This window comes from Meleagris gallopavo, chromosome 20 (genome assembly GCF_000146605.3).
Source record: "Meleagris gallopavo isolate NT-WF06-2002-E0010 breed Aviagen turkey brand Nicholas breeding stock chromosome 20, Turkey_5.1, whole genome shotgun sequence".
NCBI lineage: Eukaryota > Metazoa > Chordata > Aves > Galliformes > Phasianidae > Meleagris > Meleagris gallopavo.
Window position 1 is genome coordinate 7,122,948 of NC_015030.2, and position 16,287 is coordinate 7,139,234.

General features: G+C 49.1%; 1 protein-coding gene and 1 long non-coding RNA gene across 2 annotated transcripts in view; one reads left to right on the forward strand and one right to left on the reverse strand.

The window, feature by feature from the left end:
• Positions 1-398: 398 nt before the first annotated feature.
• Positions 399-10,667, forward strand: LOC104913798. The gene is made up of 4 exons (XR_795623.3): positions 399-811; positions 2,570-2,616; positions 6,953-7,053; positions 7,645-10,667. It is a non-coding gene; the product is annotated as an uncharacterized LOC104913798 (long non-coding RNA).
• Positions 10,668-16,225: 5,558 nt separating this feature from the next.
• The window catches only part of SOX9 (SRY-box transcription factor 9), a 9,125-nt gene continuing 9,063 nt past the window's right edge, over positions 16,226-16,287 (reverse strand). Inside the window, exon 6 of the mRNA XM_010721506.1 lies at positions 16,226-16,252. Within this exon, the coding sequence (XP_010719808.1) occupies positions 16,226-16,252 (27 nt within the window). The remainder of the gene's footprint in view (positions 16,253-16,287) is intronic.

Here is a 16,287-nt window from a genome sequence, read left to right on the forward strand (position 1 = left end):
TCCTCCAAGCTGGGGGCAGGGGCACGGCATCGATGTTGCTTCTCTGAAGCACCTTTGTTTTTCCTGTTCAGATATTAAGCTGATGACACAACAGTCACTGGGCGCTGCTTTTTCTTGCCTGCCCCCCCCGCCAATGCAGACCTCGGGCGCAGGCAGCAAGCAGGGCTGGCAGGAATGCACAGACAGAGGCAGCTTGTTCCTGTGGGGAGCAGGGAAGGGAGAAGGAGAGAAAGGGAAAGCAGAGGGGGGAGAGGAGGAAGAGCTGGTTGAAAGAGGGAAGAATCCGTCTGTGCACGGAGGGATTTATCTGGAGGTGTTTGTTAAAAGGATGTAATGCTTAGAAAAATAATAAAGAATCCTCCCTCCCACACATGCCCGTAAGAGGCTTTTGTCAGCTCAGTGCCCTACATGGGAAGGTGACATTTGGGAGAACAATTGCCGGGCTGTTATGCCATGCCTACACTATGAATGGGGCTTAAGAAAAGGTGTCCTTGGACTCCCATCATCTCCTCCATCCCCTGCCTCCTGACACGGGCCAGCAGCGTGCAAACAGAGCAGCGTGGGAGATGAGAAGGGAGCACACTCCAAACTCATTGCCTTACTGTGCAGCCCGCTTGTCTCACTGCTGCACGGGGATGCTGAGGATGCTGATGGAGAATGCACAGACCAGGAAGGACAGTGGGGAAGGGGAAGCTCGGGGGCTTTCTGCAGCTTTGTTCTTCGGGCTGAGCCGGGTCTGAGCTGTGTTTTGGCCATGCACCTGCTGCAGATGTCGGAATGGTTTTCTTTGCACAAACACCTGGATGCGTAGGTACGTATATGCCTCTTTATATGAGTACATGTACAGCATCTCAGTGCAAAGACTCTTAGCACTCTCCAGCCTGAAGTGGGAAACAAATCAAGACTTTTGCTGCTGAGAGCTGGACTTGTTGGGGTGGCTGCATGGGGTCTCAGCAGCAGGACTGCTCCCTGCAGGTGCCCTGTCCTGGTGCAGGAGGCACTGGGGGGACATGGTGATGCCTGAGCACCCCCTGGCACTGCCCAGTGTTTAGCTAAGATTTTAAGTTGACGTGAGCACTGGGGACATCAGGATTTGTTAAATATTTCCTGCTAGATTTGGAATGCCTTTTCTCTTCTCTTCTGACACATCTTGGCATCTAGCCTGTGATAATGCCTCTCAAAGCTGTGTTTCTTTGGGATATCTGTTTCTGCAACATGGATATTTTTGACTTTGGCAAGCCATGTAGGTTGTCTCTGTGCCTCAGTTTCCCATCTCTGTGCCTCAGTTTCCCATCTCTGTGACAAGAATGATGCTGATTGTGGATGCTCCCAGTAGTGATGAGGGGGAGTGGGGGGCTGTCATTGGAAGCTGTTAGGGAAAAGCCTCCTGTTGGCTTTATTAAAAAAAAAAAAAGAAGAGAAAGAGAAGCAGATGTAAAGGGCATCTCTAACACCATATCTGATGAAATCTCATATGCAGCACTAAGCTGAGAAATAGTCTGTCATCACACTCCTGTGCATAGAATCTACTCAGGCTGTGAGCTCTTCAGGGCAGGAATCTGTTATCTGCTTGGTGCTGCTTCCTAAGTGCAGTGCAGATCCCCAATTGTTTTGGGGATCACATGCAGGAGAAATGGGGAGGGCAGAAACTGCAGTGTTGTCTCTGAGCACCTTTACTTGTATTTGGGGTGTTGGGGGGGACGACAGTTCTAGGACAGCTGCTGGCCCTTTGCCTTGCCCTACCTGATACCTTACAGCCTCAGTGGATTTGTTTTATTTTCCACTGGAGAACAAGGAAATGACATGACTGGGCAGTGGTGGGAGAGGGCTGGGGGTGCTATGGGTTGGGCTAAGTGGTGTGGGGGGGGCTGCTGGGCAGCCTGAGGCTGTCATAAAGGAAACTGCACTGGGAGTGTTAATGCTTGAGCCAAGTTATGGAGAAAAAGGTTTATTGTTTGAAATAAAGTGTGAAAATAAGACATCTGGGAGCACGCTGCAGTGCTTTGGAGGCCTGGGGACAAGCAGGGGGCTGGGAGGGCTCCTCCTGGCCCTGTGGTGCTCTCAGAGGTTAAATGATGTAATGGGAATGGCAGCCCTTCCCTGCACTTGCATCTATAAATTGGATGTTAGATGGACATCTTTTGCTCAGAGGTTGTGAGGTGTTGGCAGAGCTGTGGGTGCCCATTCCTGGAGGTACCCTGGGCTGTCTGAGTTGGGGGAGCACCCAGCCCATGGCAGGAGGTGGTTGGGGGGGAGGTGGGAGGTCCCTTCCAACCCATTCTGTGATTCTGTGATATGATATTCTATGCTTGTCTGCATCAGGCCATATGAAGGAGGAAAGGAGATGGCCTCCGGGGTAGCATTCTGCATACATGCGATTGCTTTGCTGGTGCTGCACTGCAGACATGGGCTCGAGGTATCAGTTGGATGCTCTGGTCTTGTCCCATTCTGGTGTTATCAGGCCCTCCAATGGCACAAGGCAGATCAACTCCACTGAGAGCCCCTAGAACAACAATCTGCTGGGAGTTATGGATAAATGCAAATAGTGTTTGTTTGATTTACTTTTCAGGTCTGGCCAGGAAACCTTCAAGTAGGAGCACTTTCCCTTCTAAGCAGGTAAGTGCTTTTTTAAAACATACACGGGACCGTCTGTGCCGCTCTGTTTATCGCTATAAATCTTCCTGTGTCTGAGCAGCGATTCCCATGGTAAATTCACAGCGCTGGGGACTGCTGATGGGCTGGGATGCTTCTGCAGTCCTGGATGGGAGTGGGGAGAGGAACCGTGGGGCTGCAGGAGGTGGGGATGTGGGGAAGATGCGTTGCATCCGGGACATGTGGTCTGTTGAGGTGAGTGAGACTGTAAGCATAACAAATCACCACCACCACCAAGAAAAAAAACATGGCAGCCTTTCGCCGTGGATGGCTAGTTGGTCGGTCAGGGTGTTTTTCCTTTGGACCTTGGCCACCCCAAGCGCACACAGGGCTCTGTGTGCTCCTACCTCGCCCTCCGAGGAGGAGCGGGAAGGAAAAGCTGGCCGTGCTTTGGGGAGCCGGGCAGGGGAGCGCGAGGCGTCGCTTGGAGCCGAGTTCCTTTTTCTATTTTATTTAGATTAGGTTCTGCTCAGCGGGGTGATTTCTTAATTAGAGCAGCCCGCGCTCGCAGGCTGGCCGTTCCAGACCCCTGCTCTGCCTTCTTAGGTTTCACGAGGGAAGTTGTCGTGCCTGATTTCCTGAGCTCTAATATTCGAGCGGTGCGCGGTGATTTCAATGGGAGGAAAGGACATGTAATTCAATCATCTTTATTGGATGCTGGGTGAGGGAGGGGGCAGAGCGGTGGGAAGCGTGTCCTCTGCTTGTCTCTTGATTCTCCCCTCTGCTGCCAGTGGTCAGAGCTGAGATTTCAAGGATGGGGAAGCAGGAAAACACAGATCCTGAGTGCTGTGGTCCACATGGTGAAGGGCTTTTTGTCCTCGGCCGGGCAGATCTGCTCGAGCACAACCATGTCCCTTCATTAGAGGTTTATTAGGGATCGGCGGTGATTAAAATTTGGGTGTTTCATCCCTATGGTGATAGGAAGGAGAGCTCTGTGCATTCAACACGTTTTGCCAGAGCAGAGTTAGAGGCTGATGGAGCCGTCCTGGCCGAGCTAACAGTGTGCAGAGTGCAGAAATCTGCAGCTCTCACCTGGGTTTTGGGAATCTGCTGAAGGAAGGCAGTGCGTTCCTGGGTCTGCTTCCCATGCACTGCTCAGCTCCAGCTACAGGATGAGTTTCCCCCTTTGGGCCAAGGTGGGAAGAGTGATAAGAGAAAGAATAAGGGAAATTGGCCAAAATAGAGGTAGTGAGGGAAAATGGCTTTGTGTTGTGGCAGCTTCTTAAAAGCTCCATTCTTCCTGTCATCCTCACTGCACAGAGCTGGTGCCCAGGAGAGCAGGGACAGCACCCTCACCCATGGGTGCCTGTGCAGGTGGGTCAGTGTGCACAGGCACTGGATGCCAAACCTCCACTCAAAAGGGTGCTGGATTTAGGGTCCCCCATGGATGTAGGATCTGGGGAGACCTTATTGGTGCTGTATTTGGAGTGTCACCCCCATAGGTGTTGGATTTTGGGAGGGAATCTCTAGAAGTGATGGAATTTGGGGCTCCTTCTCCACAAAGGATGTTGGGTTTGGAGTCCTCCATGGATGCTGGATTTGAGGTGTCAGTCCCACAGGTGCTCCGTTTGGGGTGTAATCCCCAGAAGTGCTGGAATGTGGGGTTTCTTCCTCAAAAGGATGATAGAATTTGGGCTCCAAGAGTAAATCAGTGCTGAGCTATTGCTGCCAATAACTCCAGGATGCTCCTTTGAGCTTTGGGCCTTCTGTGTTGCATGCAGTCAGCTGTGACTTCGTAGCTTACAAGGCATTAAGAACACCCAGCAGGGCACACTTACATTTAATTCAAATTAAATCAGACTTTCTTTTTTAATAAATCCATTTTATGGCTAGAACAATAGAGAAGCAAATACTTGTTACCTGGAGACACTGTATTCTCTCCATCTCCCCACATGGGCTTGAGTTATTATTTTCCTATCTGGCCCTATGAGAGGCAGAGGATGGGAGAGGTTTATAACTCAGTAATAGGCTTCTCACCTCAAAGTGGTTCCAGTTGTCTCTGCTGCATTTGGCTGGGATGGTTTTGATTATGCAAAACCCTGCTTTGGTTGCTTGCAGCCCTCGCAGCAAGCAGCGTGTGGGTGCAAATGGAACAATGCTGAGCCACAGAGGGGCTGCACAGGTACTGCTCACACTCTCCAGGTGCAGGTGATGGTTTGGCCTTTGCTATAAAGAAATGCTCTTTTTTTTTCCTAAGAGATCACTTTGCTCTTGCAGAAGTAACTGCATGGCTGCAGCTGTGACTGTATTAGGTTGAGAGGTTTAAAGTGTTGCATTTAATAGGTTGCTTGAGGACTGAAACACTGCCAGCTCATGGGGTTTAGCAGCTGTTTTTCTGCTTTTCCTGCATCTCCATGTCCAGGTCTGCAGCTCTGCTGTGCAGCGGTGCTTTGCTCACCTGTCCTGCTGCTGGTGAGAGGAAAATAGTAAAGGAAAGTTCCTTTGTGGGGACAGTGGCATGAGTTGGGATGTCACTTAGAGGCACGGAGGGTCTGTGGTTCTGGGGAGCAGGATGCTGCAAGCCACGGCATTCCTATCAGATGAGGTGGGCGGTGATGTCAGTGAACTGGGAAAGGGGTTTTACCAGGTGTGGAGACAGCTATCAGGGCTGCAGAAAGACCTTGTACAAATGCTGGAGGGCACATCTCCAGGACAAGTGCCAAGTGGGATAACATTGACCCCACGCACATCCACAGAGCCCCACAGCACAGGGATGCTTTGGTACAGGGTGTGCCTGGAAAGCCCTCAGCACTGTCCCTGGGCAGATGGACTGTGAAAGCAGCTGCAGGTGCCAGGGAAAACTTCTGCGGGTACGTGCTACCTGCGTGTCTGTGTCACAGAGGGACCAAACAACCCTGGTGCTGCTGGCAAACCACATCGCTGCAGTTACGGGCTGTGCTGGGAGGGGGGAGGCTGCAGTAGCCTGGTTTCTGGAAAGCAGCTTGCCTTGCGAGAGAGGGGGAAAGAAATGACAAATTAAAACCAGAAAGACCCTTTTTACCTCCCTCTCTTGATGTCTTGATTCAGGTATGCATAATTACAATCATTATTTTTCAGGGCAGCCCCTCCACCCCTTGGGCTCTGTGACATCCCTGCAGCCACCCCCTTAGCTCTGCGCTGCAGGAACGACACCAGAGCCCTCATCTGCTGGGGGGGGGGGGAGCGAGTCCTTACCTGAGCTGTGGGGGTAGGAAAGGAAGAGGAGGGAGGGATGAAGGTCACCTTCCGCTGCCCCGGGATGGTAACGAACCCCATGCAAAGGCCCAGGTCGAGCTCTCCAGAGTCATTATCGCAACAGGCTGCGAAAGGTTAGGGAGGAAGGAGCTTTTCGGAAGTCTTTGCCCACTAATTGATTGTGAAGAGCGGAAGGAAGGATGTATCAAAAAAGCAAAGCCATGTGTAACCCCCTCCTCCCGCCTGAGTTCTGAGAGGAGGCAACAGGTTGGAGCTGGGGCTGTAATGGTGTAGTGGGAAATGAGATCCAACAGGAGAAGGGTCTCCTTTCAGCCTAATGGCGAATCTGGAAAATGTTTTCTAGCATCATTAGAGAGGATGAAAAGCGTGAAGTTCTGAGTTGCACCCCATCCCTGCCTGGTGAGGGGTGCAGGGAATGGCTGCTCCTGCTTGGTGTTGCTCCATGTGCTGTGGGCAGCTCTTGGTGATCAGCATGGCATGCTGCCCTCTCGCTCCCTGCTCCTCTTGGCCACCAACATTCATAGAAGCTGCCTGGAAATTGGTGCTCCAAACCATGCATGCGGATCTTCTGGGGCTGCAGCTGCCCCACTGTGAGCAATGCACTTTGGGCTGCTCTGTGCAAGCAGTGCAGCACTGATTGAGTTTGCACCAATTTGTGGAACTGAAGTACCAGTGTCTGAAGTCCCCCAAGCATGGGCTGCATTGCATAGACCAGGCAGAGGCTGAGGAGGAGGTATCTCCCAGTTCAGTCCCAGAGGAGCTGCTGGCTGTGTGCAGCATGGGGACTGTTTGGGAAGGAAGTCCTTGAAATGGTTGTGGCTTTCTGGCCCCAGGTGAGGCAGTGCCCAGAAATGAAAGGCAGCTGCAGAATTTGCCTCCTCCCATGACTAGATGAAACCAGAGCCCTCTAAGATGACACAGCGCAAGAATTAATCCACTCAGGTGGCACCGAGGTATTGTCTAAGTATGACAAGAATCTCCTGGAACAACAGTGTGTTCATATCTAGACCAAGCAGTCCAATTGCGTATTTCCCAATCAAATATTTGCCAAGAAAACAGACAATTCATGTCATCCTCTAACCTTTACCTCTCCTTAACCTTTCAGTCTGTCTTCCAGACCAAGGAGAAAATGCAGTGGCAGAGAAGATCCACTGTTCTGAGGACAGAGTACTTGGCCAACGTTGAGTGGATCCTGGTGCACCATAGGTCAGTAGTCATTATCATCATTGTTATACTGGTAAGGAAGAAAATAATTTAAAAAAGGATTTTTAGAGCTGGTGGGATTTGCCCAAATCACCTGGATAAAATTGGGAACGCTCTCTGACCGATCAGGAACAGACTGAGACTGGAAACCAGTTGCCTTGATGCCTTGCTCTAACCACTAGACGACCCACCCTGTATGAGCAAACGGAATAAAATTTGAAAGAAAACAAAAATCTGACTTGAAAAATGTGTTCCGCATAGAACCAGAATGTTCAGCGGAGAAAAAAGGATGCAGTCCAAAGTTTTACTTCCAGGCAAACATTTCAAAATGGACTTATAATGCGCCCTTTCATTTAGATTTTATATGAAGGTTTTACTTGAACTTGTAATGAAGATGGAAAAATCCGAGGTTGCCATGGCAACTGGCACTTTGCCTAATATACTCAAATCTTTTTCCCCTAATAAAATAGATTTCAGAAACCCCCCTGTAGAAAGGGAAGAGTTAAAGACCCCATAAACAACTGTAGGATGAAGATAATTATTCCACGTAAAGAAAGTTCTGATGAATTGCGTTCATTTTTTCTCATCAACTAGGCCTTCAAAACCCAGAATCCTGCTCTAGATGGTTCTGCTAATAAGAAGGACAATGTAAGGATGGAGGAAATTGGGTGTTGGTGAGCGAAGTGCGTAGTACTCCTCCTGAGATGTTCTCCTGTTGGTTGGAAACACATCCAACTTGTCAGGTAGGAGGAATCCTGGTTACTTCAGATGCTCTGATAGTCTGCAGCCATGATAGACCCTCTTGGACAAGCATTTCAGCTGAGCTAGGTCATGCCTAGCACTCATACCTGCAAAATTCAAGATAGCTCAGGGAAGCCAGTACTGTACTGGATCGCTGCTTTTGTTCATACTGCATATTGGACTGAAATTTAGGACCAGACTTGAGATCTTGTTTGTTTAGCATGTGTGTTTTCATGGCCTGTGAGGCTCAGAGATGAGTTGGTCCCAGCCCTGATGAAGACCTTGGGCACTGCAAGCAGCACGAGGCTGGAGGAGACAGCAAGTAGCCATCTCCTCCTGACTGCTGGCAGCTCCCTGGCTGGGCTGAAGACTTACTCTCTTCTTCACCTTCACCTTCATTTTTTCTTCTTCCTCCTCATCTTCCTCATCACCTCCCTGCTGGGGCAAATTCTTCATCCACAGGCTCTGCCCATTCCCTAGTCCTGGGAAGGGTTGCTGTCTCTTTTACCTGAAGAATTCAGCCAACGGTCTGGCTTCAGCTCAGAGTTGGCAGCTTTTTTTCCTCCTGATTTCCCCAGATCTCGGTGGGAGCAGATTTGGCCTTGAATTTGGGTTTTGAAATCTTATGGGGAGCTCAAGTTTGGGGGATGGATAGACAAGAGTAGGCACACTTCAAAATCACCAGGGCTGCCCAAAAAATGGTCGTGGCGTTGGAGACAGCACAAACGATGATGACGAGCATCAAAACCCCATGAAGTAATCCCAGCCCTGGCTGTGCTGCTGACGCTCCTGTTCTCCTCGGGCATTCAGGAGATCCTTTAATGCAGCGGCTCTTTGGCTTTTAGGAGTGGTGGCTGTCCGCCAGCCCGATTTATTTTAAACATGTGTTTTTGATTTGAAAATGTCCAGATCTCCAAATCTTTAATCTTCTCACACCTAGGGATTTTTTGTTGTGTTTTGCTTTTGTAAAGGGCTGAACCACGTGCGCAGGATAATGGTTAAAAAGCAGCACAGACAGCTTTAAAAAAAACATAAAAAGAGAGAAAAACAGTAAAGAAATTAAAATAAAAGGTCCAGCTGGCATTCTTCTGTTATCAAAGCAAGACACAGCACGGAGATCCATGTATGCTGTCTCAGTGCTGTAATACTGAACCCTAGTGAAGCTCCCTCAGTTTTATACTGAGAAACACCCTCAGAGATCCCCCCCAGAAGGAAAAAGAATAGAGAAGTGGTCAGGCTGAAACAGGTTGCCTTCCCCACAGCTTAAATCTCATATTGTTTTCTGGTGTGAAAGTGGAAGAATTGGGTCCCGCTGCTCTGTGCTGGGATGGGAAAGGCTGGGAGGGAGGTGTGGAGGAGATGAGGTATCCTTGGGATGGGGCAGGAAGGACCAAGATGCTCAGCATCAGCACTGGGTGATGCAAATCAAAACTGACAGATTTAAAACGTGCAAGGGGAAAAAGGTATTTTTTTATAGCAGCCTACAATTAACGTGTGGCTCAGAGGAGCCATATATGCAAACAGGCTGGTGTCTGACCAAAGACACTTGCTGCAAGAAGATGTGTTTTCCAGGTGTAGGGCTTATTTAAGATATAAACAAGTGATTAAGCTTTTAGCTCTGCATCACTTGCCAAACTGCTCCGGCTTCAGCAGAACCAGAGGCAGCAACGTGAGTTGGCTGAGCACTGTTGCAGCCCACCCAGTGGGATTTCACAGCCTGTGCTTTGCTCCTTTTGCTGCTGGAGCCTTAGGTCCAGGGCAGAGCAGAAGTTAATGCAGAGCATGTTGGATAGACGGTGTTGGCTGCACTGCCTGGAAGCATCCCCTGCAGTTGGTGTATAGGTGCAGACAGGATAAGCACGAGGTGCTGATGTCCTTTGGAGTCCAAATATGCAACCCACATTAACACAGCATCTTCCTGTACATCTGCTGGTGATGCTGTGCCAGCAGAGCTGGGGGTGGGAGGACAGAATGATGTACCTTGTCCTCCCTGCAATGCAGTAGATTGGAGGTGGTCCTCTGCCCAATCATGTCACTGCTGATCTCATTGGAACAGAAGGGCTGAAATGTCTCCCCGTGCACTAAGAGTTAAGGGGTCTGTGAAGCTCTGAAGATAAGAAACAGATGATAAAGGTTAGGGAGGGGATCGCATTTCCATTATGCAGCCTGTAAATGCGAACTAATTAGAATGCAGCCTTCTTTCTGAGAAAATGCAAAGAAGGAAGAAAGCAAAAAAAAAACAAAAACAAAAAAAAAACCACCACCAATAAACGCATCTCTTTCTTCCCAGGCAAAAAAGCCATTTGAGTGCTGAAGGCCTGAGAATATGGAATAACCCAGCTTTGCTGCTGGAAATACACATCAGCCATGGTGTGCGTGTGGCTGAAGAGGTGCTGGGCTGCCCTGGCCTTCTTCTGGCCCCACGGGATTTGAAGTTTTCACCCATTCTGGCTGCACTGCTGGGCTGTAGGGAGCTGATGCCTGCTGAGCTGGACCTTGGTCTGTACTGTGTTGGTCTGAAACACAGGACAGAAATTAAAGCAAACCCAGTGGTTTGGTCTGTCAGGAGCTTCCTGGAGTTCAGAGCAGCAGCTGATGGCTTTAGTACAACTTCAGGGTAGCCACTGCCAGTTAAGAGGAAAACATTTGTGTTTTTGCTTAAAGTGAGGCATCTCTGTTTGCAATGACACCTTCACCTGCTGGGCTCCAGCCTTCCTCAGGCAGTCTCACCGAGCTGGGAGCTGGAGATTTTGGCAACAAGGGCTGAAATGGTGGTTATTCCCGGGACTGGAACGCCACCTACCCTTAACCACTTCCCAGGGAAGGTGCTGCAGAGACACACTGCAGGTTTCCTCTGCACATCATCTGGAGGAGGATGTGTGTTTAACAGGATTTGTATTTTTCTTTTTTTTTTTTTATTTTCTTTTAAACTTTATTTTTTCTCTCCTCTGCAGTTCATTAGCATCTTCCCTTTGCTTGCTTACTTTTTTTGCCCCTTGCTTTCTTCTGGAACCTAGAAGTATTTCACTGCAGCTTGCCAAATGATTTCTATCTCAGTGAAAAAGAACTTGCTATTTCCTGAAAACCTACCACTGTTTTTTCTCTCTTTCTCTCTCTCTCTCTCTTTTTAATACATTCTGAGCATTGAAACAAATCCAGGTAACTCGATAAGAAGTTAATGAAAATGAATTCTGTTTTGCGAAGGTGCATTGAGGAGAAGGGAGAAGGGAGGCACTGTTTGGCATAGAGGGAATTGTCTGTGCTGAAAAAAAGGATTTTAGGAGATATCTTGCTCAAAATCCTCCCATTGCCAAATTTATGGGTGAGAAATGGCAAAAAAAAAAAAAAAAAGAGATGTCTCCATAGTTTTCTACTTGTGTGGTTTTTGTAACTGTCAGTGCTGTTGGTGAGATGGCATGGTCTGATCAACACCACTGGGTTTGATTCCAGTGCTGACCACATCTCACACTGGGGAGGTTGCATTGGGCTGTTTGCTACCTCCATCACCCAGGTCCAATCAGGGATCACCCATGGCACCCATTTATTGCAGCCATCCTTCGCACCCAACATTGCCCCTATCCATTCCATCCCCTACATCTACCCATCACACAACCCTTCGTGACCATCCACTGCACCCACATGTTGCATCTACGCATCCTGATCACCCATCACACCAATCCTCCGCACCCAACCATTGCACCCATCCATTCCATCCATTCCATCTACTCCCAGCATCCACCCGCCGTGTCCACCCATTGCATCCATCCACTGGATCCACCCATTCGCCTACCCATCACATCCAAGGGGCATTTTGGTTTGGTTTCATGCACTGGATTATGTTAGGGAAAAAAAAAAAAAAAAGCTTTGTTTAATGAGCTGATTCTTTTATTGGGCTGATTTTCAGCTGCATTTTACTTTTCAGCACACGGGAAGTTTAGTTTTTAAGAAGTTTATTTCTTTATCGTGCATTCATTTCCGAAGGCTTCGCTGTACTTCTGGGTCGATTTCTGTTTGGTTTGGGACTTGGAGAAATGAGCCTTTGAGTAGATCAGTTGCGGGATAAGGCACTCTGTTTGTGAGATGGTTTTCTGTGTTGCATAACTCACAAATATCATCCGGCACTTAAGAAAATGGATGATCTTTTTTTAAATTCGCCCTCTCCCTCCCTCTGCTCCCCCATCTATGTGATTTTTTATGGTCCATGATTGGAAGCAAAAGGTCTAAAAGAAAGAGGAAATCAAGCCCGTCAATAAATGCTAAAAATATTTAGTGTGGCAGCCTCTGTATTTTCTTTTTTGTGAAACACTGATTAATATTCAGTGGTTGAAGGTTAATACCCCATTCATTTTATTCCCTTTACATCCTCTGCACAGCAGTTGCTGCTCCAATTTCGACTTCTAATTCATGCAAATCTGGTTCCAATCAGGATATTAGTAACTCACTGCATAAGCAGGAGGAAAGGAAAAAAAAAAGAAGTCACACAATTGTTCAACTTATCTTTTGGTAGAAACCTACACACAGACACCCCAAGTCCATCAGGTTGCTGTAAGCAAAAAGTGCTTATTGGTGTTGACTGTGCATTTCTCTCCTTTAAAATACAGAGAGAACATCTGCATAGAAGTTTCTTGGCAGGCTGAACCAGAAGTTATTGCTTTGGTACAGCAGTGAAAGTCTCTGGCCTGTGTCACAAAGGAGATGGATGATAATAATGGCTCACGCTGAGTTTAAAATCTAAGCTTCAGTGCAGGGACAGAAACAATCCCTTCTCAGGCCAGATTATAAGCCCAGATCAGCGCCTAAATTGTCTGGGTGCCTGAATAATATAGAAAAGCTGGGAATCTTTTTTCCAAATGTGCAAGGCAGTCTCCATCAAGGAAGCGGCTGTTCCTCGGTCCTCTGTGTCTGGCTCTTGGTGCCAGTGCCCGGTGTTTACCTCCTCTTTGGTGAGCAAAGGGTTTCTGCATTGCCACAGCCCTGTGCTGGCTCTGAGGACCATGGGGATGAATGCTGGGCACTGGGGTGCTCGACTCCTGGGTTCCTGGGCTCACCCAGTACTGCCTCTCCATCATTCCCCATGGGATATCCCAGTGATGTCCCCTTGGCTCTGCTGGGGTCTCTGCATGGACCGCAGCCCCAGAGGCTTTCAAGAGGAGATTGATGTCTACTTGAGCTGCAGCACTTCCAGCATCTGGTCAGAGCAGACAGGCTGCAGCAAAGAGTCTCCACGGAGTAGACTGCCTAAAGACTGGTGTATTTACCTTGGAGGAGGCGCAGGGTTCAGCCCTCCCTACCAGGAATCCCAGGCGAGGCCGGCAGCCAGGCCGGGGATGTCCAGGACGAGGACCAGGGCTGGATCCTGCACCCCACATCCTCGGGGATGGGGATGGCTTTGTGTTGGGTGACTGCTCTCAGATGTAGGGGATGTGTGCCTGTCCTTGCATGTGGGTGCCACGGCCCTGCCACCCCTCCATAACACACCAATGGGGAAAAGCCTTGGCTTACAATGTCAGCATGTGAACATCCTCAAGCACCACTGCAAAGCAACAGGAGTGCAGTTATGGAAGCCAAGCCCCAAAACAGGAGGTTTCACTCCAAGGACTGGTCTTCACCCATGCTTTGTTGGACCAGGAGGCATGGATGCATAGAATGGTCCTCCCAGACCCTTCCCCTCCAGGAAATGTTGCTCCTATGGCATCTTCCTCAAAGGAAAAGGCATTTTCTCCCTTCATGGATCACCGGTGACTTCAACTTTTAAAAATAAGCAAAGGCTCCAGCACAGCCCTGCACGCGATGTCTAGCCAAAATGCAAAACTTTACCACAGTGCACAAGTGGGCTGTGTTTTTCAGACCAGGGAACAACGTTAGGGCCCTTTCATCACCTTTCTTTTGCACTTCTTTTAAAAATGATTTAAATTGGAGGCAATAGTATTGAACCTCTGACACTCAGACAAGACTTTCTGAATTACACTTAAGCTTGCAGCCATTTTCTATAAACACTTTGCTCGCAGTCCTTGTGGTTTGTTGTTTTTTCTTTTTTCCTAAGCATTTGTTCTTTCCACTTTGTTTGCTATTTTTGCCACCTCCGTGAAGTTTCATTGCATTTTTTGCTTTGCTGTAGGATGGAACCGGTGACCACTTGGGCTTCGCTTCTCATCTCTGCTGATGTGCTCTAAAATCGGGCTCCCCTCCAGCGCGTTTGGAGCAGCAGTGCTGAGAACGTTGCACTGAACCCTCCATCCACCACTGATGAAAACACACAGTGGAGGAAAATCAGGTTCCAGATTGCTCAGCAGAAAGGAAAAACCAGCTTGGAAGCCCCTCTGGAAGAGGGCCAAGCAGTAATCTCACAGCGTGTGGGTGAGAATGGCAGCATCTCCTTTGGCCTCTGACGGAGCTGCTCACGCTCAGCATCCAACCTCCTCCGTTTATAGCCCTGATTTCCAACCAGCTAAATGAAAATACTTGTGGGCAGCAAAAATAGCCGGTGCTGAAAACCTGTGTCTACCGAGGGTGGAAATTGCTGGGAGTTCCTCTGTGTCCACAGCTGATCATTAGGAGCGGTGGCATAAATCCGGCGGTTGCGCGGCGTGCCGCGGGCGGGCTCCCTGCAGAGACCCAGGGCTGAGTGCCCACCGCAGCCCATGGGATGCTCTGGGGATGCTGCTGAGGAATTGGCTTTTTGGGGGGAAGGAGGAAAAGGCAGCATGCGTTTTTCCCTTGCATCAGCACGGTATGCAATGGGGTGGAGTTTGCCATCATGAGAGTTAAGCTTTTTTCTGCTCCCTATGTGGGACAGGGGATGTGGTGCTGGGATGAGAGTGGGGTCGCATGGAGCTGCTGAGGTTGTTCCATCTATGGTGGTGTGTTCACAGTGCAGAATTTATCACTGTAAGTATGCAAATGTGCCATGCAAACATATGCAAATCCTGATCTTTTATCAGCTGGCAAGGTACAGTTAAACACTATAATTGGGAGGCCCAGCAGCCAGCAGAGGAGCGCTGCAGGGCAGTGCCAGGGCTCAGCTGCCAGCAGCACAGGCTGGGAATGCTGTAGGTTGCTGTTGTGTTATAGCAGCAGCAAGGAAGTGTTTTGCTTCATCATTGAGCAAATGCAGTCATGCAGTGAGGCAATGCCACCATTGGTGCTTTGGTTGACGCTCCTTGCAGCTCCAGGTGTGAGTGGGGGTGCACTGACCATCAGCTCATATTGCTCCTGCACTGACTCATTTATCTTTTGGTGCTCATTCTCCAACACCACATGGAAATGCTTGAGCAGCCACTCTAACCTTTGGGCTGCAATAATGAGCCTCACATGGCATCTGATTGGCAACATGTGGTCTGGGTCATTGCTTTACTTCAGCTGCTTGTTAGGCCCTGATCTCCATTTGATTTCAAGGTGAAACTAATGGGATTTTGTTGAGGCTCCTCTGGTTCAGCGTGGATCTTACAGCTAAGCATCCTGCTGCAGGCAGGGAGGGGTCAGAGCTGAACTGACTCCTTCTGGTACAACCTCAGCGCTGGGGAGAATGGAGGCAATGTTCTGCTGCATGTGGACTCTGCTGGTGCATCTCTGGACTCAGTTGGAAGCGGGTGAGTCAATGCACACCTTGAGACAATGTTTTGTGTCCTGGTTGTGTGCTCCTAGGTTGCAGATTAGCCACTTGTAGGTGCAGATGGCTGAAGCTTTCCAGGTCAGCTTTGCATTTGGTTTTCCTCTGTCCTAATTGAGACCAGAAATCCAATTAGACAATCGTGCTGTCCTTTTTGAAGTCCCTGGCCATAGCGTCATGTCATCTGGGATGGTGGATGTTGTGCTGGTGATGGGGCCAACTGGCAGCAGTGAGATTCTGCCCTGCTGTTGATTATGAGGCACAATTTTAAGACTCATCTATTGCAACCCATGTCAGTGTGCCGTGCTTTTCTGTTCCTGTTAGAGACAGCAGATGTTCAAACAAGGGCTGCAGCACGTGCAGCCTCCTTGCTGCTCCCCATTAGGCAGGACTCATGCTGGAGGGATGGCTGCTGCTTGTAGGGGCTCCTGTTGGTTTGCACAGATGCCGTGGGTGAGGGGAGCAGACAGACTGGAGCAGCTCCCCAGCAGCAGCAGCTCCTTTGGAAATGGTGTTGCCTTGATTGAGAGACTTCGGGGCCAGTGATGAGGAACCCCTGCTTCAGGAACTGAGATTTGCTGCATCTCTTTTCTCTCCTTCTCTCTGGCCGTAACAAAACAGGAAATGGCACCAAATTAGCTTGACATCTGAGCCTTCCAAAAGCCACAGAATGGCAATTGTAGGCACCACTTGTTGCTTTTTTCCTACCCTGCAGCTGCTGAATGGTAGGGCAGCAGTTTGATTTGGTGTCTCAGCCTGTTTGCTATGGGAGAAAGCAAGAAGGGAAAAAAACAAGGAAAGAGGTTTTAAGCTCAGGGCCTCCCACTACATTGTTTTTATCCTTTTCCCATCCTGGAAAAAGAATCAGAAATAGCTCAAAACCTTCC